This window comes from Hevea brasiliensis, chromosome 17 (assembly GCF_030052815.1).
Source record: "Hevea brasiliensis isolate MT/VB/25A 57/8 chromosome 17, ASM3005281v1, whole genome shotgun sequence".
Lineage (NCBI taxonomy): Eukaryota > Viridiplantae > Streptophyta > Magnoliopsida > Malpighiales > Euphorbiaceae > Hevea > Hevea brasiliensis.
The window spans coordinates 54,601,154-54,611,132 of record NC_079509.1 but is presented as its reverse complement, the minus strand read 5'-3'; the positions used below and the strand labels follow the sequence as shown (position 1 = coordinate 54,611,132).

The window sequence follows — 9,979 nt, the reverse complement described above, 5'->3', positions numbered from 1 at the left end:
AACACCTTTAGGAAGCACCTAGGACCCCAAGTGTTGTCCCTCTAGCTTGTTCATACCAAGATCACCAATGGGCAGCCCTTTATCTTGCTTCTCAAGCCTTGCCAACCAATTATAAATTGGGGATTTACCTTTAGAAAGGTTGTAGATGTGTATTGAACACTAGAAACTATTTCTACCAATTTTAATTCAAAGGAATTTGGGCAATTCTCTTTGAATTGAAGAGAAAAGATGAAGAGAGGAGAGGGAGCCAAAGGTGGCAGCACACTTGAGAGAAAATAAGAGTGTATGTTTTATTTTTCTTTCTTTTCCCTTTTATAATTAGGTCATCAATTAAACCCTATGCCACATGTCATCACCTCATTGTATCTTATTTTTAATTGACTTAATCACATTAAGCCAAGTGTCAAAGCTAGACTTAATCTTGACTTTGATCATCTTACATGATAGAAAGATAAATGGCAAGCTCATATGGTGCCATGTGTCTCCATCTCATGGTGCCATATGTCACCCTGTGAAATGACCAAATTACCCTTGTATTTTAATTTTGAGTTCTCAACTCAAAATCATTATTTCTCCTCTTTTAATCAATTTATATCAAATATAAATTAATTAATCTCTATTAATTAATTTCTCATAATTAAATTCATATTTAAATACTTTAAATATAAATTTAACTTGTACTATACATCCAATAACCTATATTTGGTTTCAAGCCATGCTAGGGACTTTGCAATCTTATTGCAAACCGAACCTATTTAATTAATCAATTAAATCACTTTTAACTTGCTGATTAACTTGTGTATGTGTGTGACTTACTAGGCTCATCACTAATTGGCAATGAGATATGATATCGACTCTTAATATCATCAGAACTCTTTCTTACCATAAATGATTTCTCTGTATCATTTTAGGCACCTCATAGACCATGGTTAACACCTAGCATAGCATGTCATAGCCACCCAATCAGTAATAAGAAATACCTTAAATGAACCTATAATCATATGTTACCATGTACTTGAATCTCTCTGTTACAAAATCCCAATTCCAGCTGGAGCCATGGTTAATGTCAAACTCTAATTGCTATGAACATTATGTTATCTTTTAATTTCAGTTCTTGATTAATAAGATTTTCTTATCAGAAACTCCTTTCTGATTAAATCTGTCTGTCCTGGTCAGGAACTTGAAACATCAAGAATAATTAAATGAACATACGATTTTATCGCTATTTACTTAGGGTAACAGATTCCATCTTGATCAACACCTACCTCCATATATAATTAGTAGGAGCCAACACATGCTCATATACCCATACACAGTACAAGTATGAAAACAATATCAAACTCAAACCACCTATATACAAGATAACTGTGTTATCTCAGGTCTAAAGATTATATGCACTGATATGATTTATGACAATGCATTGACAAGAGTAAACTCCACGTGCTTGTCATAAGTGTCACTGATTCGGCCTACTTATCATGTATAAGTGCCTATCATGTTTGTTATATGGCATGAGACTCATCATTCCATCTTATTTATATCTCATATAAATAACTTGGAAACAAATATGATTACAATCTTTTTGGATAAGTCATGGCCTTATTGTGAAGTATCCTCGATTGTGAATCAATTTATGATACTTTGTGCTAGAAATACTGTCACTCATATTCTTAACAACTTAACAATAGAATTTTTAATAAAATATCAATGGACCTTTTCTATTACACATAAATACATTATGTAAACGGAAAAGTGAAATTTCCTTTTATTAATAAAATATGTATTAGATACATACAAAATGATATGCTTTAGGGCATACTACAAAGACAGGCAACCCGCACAGCCTGTGCACCTGCACGGGAAGCCTCTGAAGATTGCCAAATGCGCACAAGATCCAGCATAACCACTTATACAGCCTGTGCATATTCTCATTAATTGGCTAAAAGAGGAATTTTCTCAGACGTAGAATGACCTTACACACACCATTTTTAGGACTTTTGTTAGAGAATATAAATAGGACTCTTACCTCATTTTTTGGAGGGAAGAAAGATCAAAAAAGAAGGAAAGAAAGAAAAGGAGCCGACACTTTCATTTTTGGACCGGGAAATTGGATTTTTCTTCTCTTCTTCACATTTTTTGCACTTCATCTATCAGGTTTCTTCAGTTTTAGTTTATTTTTATGATTTATTTCCTCTTTTACATAGAATCTCTTGTATTAAACATGGATTGTGAGTAGTTTTCTTTGATTCTAGAGTTGGAGATGTAATATTTGAGTTGTTTTTGAGGATCTAAACCGGGTTAGTCCCAATTTAGTGAAATTTATGAGATGTAATGCATTTCTTGTGTGCTTATTTACATGTTTAATGAAGGGCCCCATTAAGTTATGTTCTTAATCCTTGATTGAAGGACCAAAATAAGAAGACCAAGTGATAGATAATCAAGAACTTAGACTTAATTAGCTTAGATCTAGAAATAGACTAAGGATTAAGAGAACTTAATAGATTTATTAAAGAACCTAATGGGTCTTGGTTAATTTTAAACTCTACTAAAGTAAGATTTAATTAACCAAGGCACTCTTTGATTCACTCAAAAGAGATTTTAAAGGATTTTAAAATTGCTTTCCTTTAAACTCATAAATTTCATAAATTGGGCTAGATAGGGAAATTCCAAATTGGCTTAAATATGAACCCTTAACTTCGGAATCAAAGAAAACTACTCATAATCTATGTTTAATACAAGAGATTCTAAGTAAAAGAGGAAATAAATCATGAAAATAAACTAAAACAGAAGAAACTCGATGGATGAAGTGCAAAAAATGTGAAGAAGAGAAGAAGAATCCAATTTCCCGGTCCAAAAATGGAAGTGTCAGCTCCCCTTTTCTTTTTTTCCTTCTTTTTCGATCTTTCTTCCCTCCCAAAAATGAGGTAAGAGTCATATTCATATTCTATGACAAAAGCCCTAAAAATAGTGTGTGTGAGGTCATTGTATGTGTGAGAAAATTCTTCCTTTGGCCAATTAATGAGGATATGCATAGGCTGTGCAAAGTGGTTATGCTGGATCTTGTGCGCAGTTGGTAGTCTCCAGAGGCTTCCCATGAAGGTGCACAGGCTGTACAGGTTGCCTGTGTAGGTTTCGGCATGTTTGGAGATCTTCCATGAAAGTGTACAACCAAGCTACATAGGCTGTGCAGCATGTTGTGCAAGTTTCGGTAATTTTCAAATGTCCTCCGTGAAGGTGTACAGGGTAGATGTGAAAATGCACAAGCTGTGTAGTCCCTTGTACAAATTTTAGCAGGTCCAAAAATTATTTCACATTTCTATACAAAAGCTGCACAGGTTGTGCAATAAGTTGTGCAGATTTTGACAATTTTCATATTCTTCAATTTCTAAGCTTCATTTTTGTACTTTTAGACCTGGAAATCATTCATCACTTATACAATTACTTTTTAGTCCCTCAAAAATATAATTTTATCTATAAAACAAAAGCAAAATTATAAATTAGTTCAAAAATTGACAATTATGAAAAATTAACTGAATAACTAATAAAATTAACTAAAAATGAATAATAAATCAATAAAATGACTATGAAATTTAACCTAAATTGCTATATAAAATGCATGTATTAAATATCCCCAAACTCAAATTTTTACTTGTCCTTAAGCAAACTTTTAAAATATAATGCAATTTTAGGGGTGCTTTATCCAAGGAATTATGAAAATCACCTACTAGAGCAATCTAACTCACCTCTAACCACGCCAACAATCCATATACCCATCCTTCAAGATGTAAAGAATTTAATGTTTACCCAAGCTTTCATCACTTAGCCATCAAATCAATTATCATTCAAAATTTCCAAACCAACCAATCATAAAAGAAGGTCATGCTCAAAAAGAACTATAGAACAATCAATAACCAAAGTGCCTCTATATAGAATGATGAAAATTGATGAATGAATGTATATATTTCCAATCCCATAGGCAAACTTCCTACCTCTATCGCCACTAATGTAGCAAGTACTATCAAGAGATCAAATGTCTTTTTAGGGATGTAATATGGCTTAAAATGAAGTAAACAAGAAAATGATAGATGAGATTCAAAACATGAGAATATTTTCAATGTTGAAGATATAAGGTACACATTTTTTATTCTCTTTTTTTATATATATTTTTTACTTCTTCTCTTTTTTATCAAAGCACAAAAGGAGAAAGAAATACACACTGAAAATATTGTAGTGCTAGCATAAATAAATAAATAAATAAATATATATATATATTTTCAAAATACACAAAATGGAGGGACTACTTTAATACTATATATTTGTATCTTGAATTTCCATTTTATGTAATTACTTTGGGTGTATTTCTTTTAATTTGAATGACAATAATGAAAGGCACATATATACTAGTACTTTTACGAAATGATAATCATTTCTTCTCCCTTTTATCTTTTGTTCTCTTTTTTTTAATAGTGTATCAAATATTATGCGTAATTATTCTTATGAAAAAGGTAATAGTGTTTGATTCATTGGCTAGGTAACAATAAGAGTTCAAAAAAAAAAAAGGAATATTTAGGGTCAAAGGGGTTTACAAGGGTTAATTGTAATGAAAGGAAGGTTAAAAGTTTAAAATGAGATGGTTGTAATAAAAAAAAAAAAAAACCTAATCATTTCTCTTTTTAAGTATAAGTTGGTATTTCACTTTTTATCTTATAACTTTTTTTAAACACTCTAATATCTAAATGACTAGTTGGGTGGCTTTTTGACTAAGAAGATAAAGGCAAAGGATAAACACTTCAAAACTTTGCACCTTTTAGAAAATTTTTAATCCATAAACCCAACCAAAGGTATGCTAAATCACTTTACTAAGTAGCTCTCATTGCTCAAGGGACTTGGCAAAAATTTAATTTTATGAATGCATGGCTCCTAAAAATGAGCAATGCATTAACTAAATATAAGAAATCTATATGTAAATTTCTATATGGTTACTATATGATATATAGTATCTATGTATGTGTAAACTATTTACATTGTGAATATATGATGTATGTATAGCATGAAATGAAATGAAATGCATTTAGACTAAAAATGCTAAAAAATTTTGCAAAAATCTTATATAATTTTGATAGTCCCACCTTTATTCAAATTAATATACTCTTATTACGTTAATTTTATTTGGATATATATATATATATATATATATATATATAAATATAATTTTACCAATTATAATAATTAAGAAATCCTAAAATTGTAATTTAATTTTATTTAATTAAATTATTAATCGCTTCAAAATTAATTCACTAAAATATAATTTAACTGACACTAATAAAGATTTATTAATCAACCTTATCAATTAATGGATAGTTAATGAAGCATACTAAGAACTTGTGAAAGAAGAAATATACTGAGATGATCTGCATAGTGGAGGACATTTTGGTTTGCATTGTTAATGAGGTTGCAACAATCGGGGCATTTAAAAATATACTCAATCCTTGCGTGTGAAAGCCTTGACATAAGGCTATAATGTGAATAATTGTTCTGTTCTCATCTTTATGACAAGGTAGACAATAGAACCTCTTTTTGCAGCATGGTGAAGTAGAGTTAACTTTGTTTCTCCAAGAGCATATATACTACCACTGAAAGAAAGTAAACAAGACCAATTTTCCAATTTACTTGTAATTGAGCATGGATAATTAAGCAGTAAAAATGGAAGAATTGTTTTTTTTTTAAATTGTAATAGTGAGGGAGAAATAGCTCTTATTCTCTCCATTATGAGAAAATAAAGTAACGTTTGAATAGATAATTACTCCATTTATTTTTATCTTTTTCAAAATCATTAAGCTCTCAAATAAGAAAAACTCATGCCCATCTACTCTTTCTTTTCTGTCCCCTCTTATCTATCCATCCATTAAAACCAAGTCTTTGAACATCAGTAATCCAAAAGTATTACATTTAAGTCTGTAAATATATAAATGACATTCTTAAAACATATTCTCCTGCTCACAATATATATTATGTACATTCTGAAAGGGACATATCGAACAGACTAAGCGTACCTTCTAACCAAGCATTCTATAAGCCAATCACGCAGCTCGCGAGGCATTTAGACCAAGCAATAGCCTCCAAAACTTAGCCATAAGCTTCAATATTAAAATGACAATAATTAATTAATTAATTAATTAAATTATTTAAAAATTAAAAAAATTAAAATTTCTAGAAAAAGAGAAAGAACTACTTACAGTGTTAAAATCCTTCCATCATCATAATCGTCAGGAATACTACTTAACCTTTTGAGGACATAAAACAAGAAGAGAAAGAAGCTCAAACCAATGGCACAAGTAGAAATGGCAAGCCCTAAGGAAGGTGCAAGAACTGCATAAGTGCCTGTGGCAAATGCAACCACCATTGCTCCCATGGCAAGGAAGATAAACCTGAAGGCAGTTTTTATTAACCAGTAGTATTTTGGTCCATATCCTAGCATCACCATGATGAAGTATATAAAGACAGAAGAAGTAGAAAGAGCCATAGCTAGAGCGTCTGATATAATAAATGCTTTAAAAGCTGAATTTTTTATCAGAATGGGAGTGCCTTTCCCTGAGTCTTTTTCATCACTTATATAACCACCAGGTAAGGTGAATGCGGCTGCAAAAGTTACGGTTGCTACAAGTGCTGCAGCCACCAGATGTGAGTCTTTGGCTTTTTCTAATTGAAGTATTATCTTTTCTTCTCTCTTTTTTGCCATTTCTGTTTTACGTTCCGGACGACTTTTCGTGACTTTGAAATGATCTTCGTTGCTCCAAAGCAAGGAATTCTGCAACAATCTTCGAATAGTATAATTTGTCTAAACTATCAGAATCAAAATTTAATAATGCAGTCAATAAAAAATTGTTATCGAAATTTTACTTTTAAAAAATTTTAAGTAAACTCAAGAGCAAAAGACTCAAATTCAGTGCAATAACTGAAATTCTATCATAAAAATACATTAGGTGTGAAAATAAAGTTTTAAAAAACAAATTAACGGTGCAAATACTTTAAATTAATTATTATATAACCAATAAAAAGTCGATTTATAAAATAATATCATTTCAATTAAAATGTTAAGAGATATAATTAAATTAATATCACTTAGCAATACATATAATATTAATTTATAAATATACATTTAATTTGTTAAAATATATTATTTATTTAATTTTTTTACATAAAGTTTTTTTAAAAAAAAATTAAAATTTAGCTACTATAAATATATAAAAAAAAACAGAGAAAAAAGTCATGTGATTTGATGGTTCATTTTTGAGCTAAATTTATCATTGCCAAAGCAATTGATTTAAAAAAAAAAAAAAAAACTTCGCAATGACAATGTTTACCTTTCATTTTCTAATTAATTTCCCTTTTATATATTACTTCAAAATTTTTAATTTTATTTTTCATAAATTTAAATTTAACAGAATTTAAATTTAAAATATCATAATTTTAAAAATAATTTTAATATCATTAAATTAAAATTTATTAATATAAAAATTTCACACACACGTACACACACATATCTGACCTTTATGGTAAAGTCTTCGGGGAGGTTACAGTATAATTTCTTCCAAAGGATGAACGCATCAGTATCTCCATCAAGTATGAAAGAAGATAAAGGGAGATTAAGAGCCTTGAATACATGGACAGGCGTATTTCCATTATTATCTTTCCCAATTATAAGGGAAATTAATGATGACTCTTCAAGGATTGCTTTCAGTACTTCTTCATTTCTACTGTATACTGCATAATGAAGAACGTTTTTGCCCTCTGTGTCAGTGAGTTTACAACAGTCTGGACGTTTAGAAATAATCTCATTCATTGCGTGTTTGTAGCCTTGAGCGGCTGCAATGTGAAGAGCTCCCATGGCCTGTAATTCATTATCAATATATTCATCCTTATCTAATAAAGTTGCCACCATTGAGCTAGAACCTTCATATGCAGCGTAATGAAGTGGAGTCTTTCTTCGCTCATCTTTTTCTTTAGCCAAACTACTCTGTTTCTCCAAGAGCATACGTACTATCTCTGAAAGACAGTCAACAAAGATAAAATTTATAGTCAACTTGTAATTGAGCATAGATTTTAAACATTAAGGATAAAATAATCATATTTAAAAAATAATTTTAATATTTATAGAGAACTCAAAAAATAAAAAACTCATTTTTAATGAAAAAACAAAGTGGAATTTGAAGGAATAATTAAACCATCCTCTTTTTTTCTTTTTCAACCCATTAAACTCTACTTATCCCCCTACCCTTTTCCTTTCTGTTTCTTCCTATCCATCAATCCAAACGAAGTGAAAGTATCGAAATTAAGTATGTATAGACATGGCATTGATAATTCAAATTTTTGTTCTTAATTTGGCTACTCAAGATCTGAAATATAATAAGGCTTCTACGTTTGTCTTAATTTTTCTCTGCCTAGTTTGTACAATTTGGTGCTTATTATGATTGTCTAATGTGATTTTTAAAATGTTATTGAGAAAGATCATTTCCTACACTAACAGGCAAATGTTAAACTAATAACTAATATAAGAGAAGCCTGTTATCTACTGATCATACCTGTATCCCATCGTCTTACTGCTGTATGCAACACAGTTTCACCATAATCGCCATAACGGCGATCATAATCCAGAGATTGTGAATTGGGATTATTTAACAGTTCATCCACTATTTTTGTGCATGTGTTATCAACAGCCAAGTAAAGAGGAGTTTCCTCAAGATTATTAACAGGATATTTGAACTGAGGATCTTCCTTGCTCAATATTGCTTTCACGACACCCAGACTTCTTCCATTTCGTGTTGCCACATGCAAGGCCGTTTCTCTCTTTTCATTTACCTTCCTTAACATCTCCCTCACTGCTTGCATTCTCCCATCTGTTGCCACTTCTTCGCTCGGTGTATCTACTGCATCATGTAACGTCTCGGTTGCCATTTCTCCAATCTGTGTATCCAATGCATCATGTAAGGTCTCTGTTGCCACTTCTCCGCTCTGTATATCTGCTTCATTATTTAAGATCTCTATTGCCACTTCTCCGCTCTGCGTATCTACATCATGTAAGGTCACTGTTGCCACTTCTACGCTGTGTGTCTCTACTGCATCATGTAACATCTCCGTTGCCAGTTCACTATGCTGTGTATCTACTGCATCATGTAAGGTCTCTGTTGCCACTTCTCCGCTCTGTGTTTCTAATGCATCATATGAGACCTCTGCTAACCAGATTAGTTTTTCCGCAACATCAGTATACCCATGAATAGCTGCAATGTGCAACGGAGTATTACCGTCACAATTTTCCTGCGATAACAACAACCTCGGGCATTTGAGAACTACTTGCTCAATAAAGTCAGTAGATATTTCCCTTTGACGGGAAAGATGAATATGTAGTATTGTTTTTCCATTTGGTGCCACAATGGAATCGAGATGATCTAAATGTTCATTGAACCGATCAAATCTGCCTCGTTCTGCTGCCTTCGTTAAGTTGTCTCCCCTGTGTGGGCATATCCGGTGGTTGCACTTTATGCTAGCATTCGACATCTCGATAACTAGAAAGTGGTAGAATTTGAAACAGGTGTGAGCTTTAGTTGAAGACTTGATGACTTAAGGTAGTTCAAAAATATAGCGTGTCTCCCAGATTTAAGGGAGTTCAGAATCAAGAGGCATTGAAGATAAGAAACGAGTGACTGAGTAAGCATTGGAGATTTGATAATGATTTTTGTTTTATTGAGAGAATTTTATTATTTGTCTTGTGCATTGGGTTGATTACTTTTGAAATAATAAAATTAAAAGTCCTACGAGTGCACAAATATACAATTATATATATATAGGAGAAAGAGGAGAATAAAAGATGATACATAAATTGGATATTTGATGGTTGCAGCCCTTGTAGCGACCATAATATGGTCTGATTTAAATTTAAAATAAGATTAATTTAAATCAAGATTCAAAAATTAATTTAAAT

At 31.3% G+C, this 9,979-nt stretch overlaps 1 protein-coding gene across 1 annotated transcript; it reads right to left on the bottom strand.

Moving 5' to 3' along the window:
* Window positions 1-5,913: 5,913 nt before the first annotated feature.
* On the bottom strand, window positions 5,914-9,668 carry LOC110664054 (ankyrin repeat-containing protein At5g02620). The gene is made up of 4 exons (XM_021823583.2): window positions 8,583-9,668; window positions 7,550-8,046; window positions 6,237-6,808; window positions 5,914-6,137 (listed from the first exon to the last, which is right to left on the bottom strand). Exons 1-4 carry the CDS (start codon window positions 9,553-9,555, stop codon window positions 6,101-6,103), a joined length of 2,079 nt encoding a protein of 692 aa, XP_021679275.2. The 5' UTR covers window positions 9,556-9,668; the 3' UTR covers window positions 5,914-6,100.
* Between the last annotated feature and the right edge of the window lie 311 nt (window positions 9,669-9,979).

Coding starts and splice junctions, on each gene's coding strand:
- LOC110664054 (XM_021823583.2), bottom strand. CDS start 9,555: ATGTCGAATGCTAGCATAAAGTGCAACCACCGGATATGCCCACACAGG. Junction 6,809..7,549: donor CCGAAGACTTTACCATAAAG/GTCAGATATGTG, acceptor AGATTGTTGCAG/AATTCCTTGCTTTGGAGCAA. Junction 6,138..6,236: donor GATGGAAGGATTTTAACACT/GTAAGTAGTTCT, acceptor TTAATATTGAAG/CTTATGGCTAAGTTTTGGAG.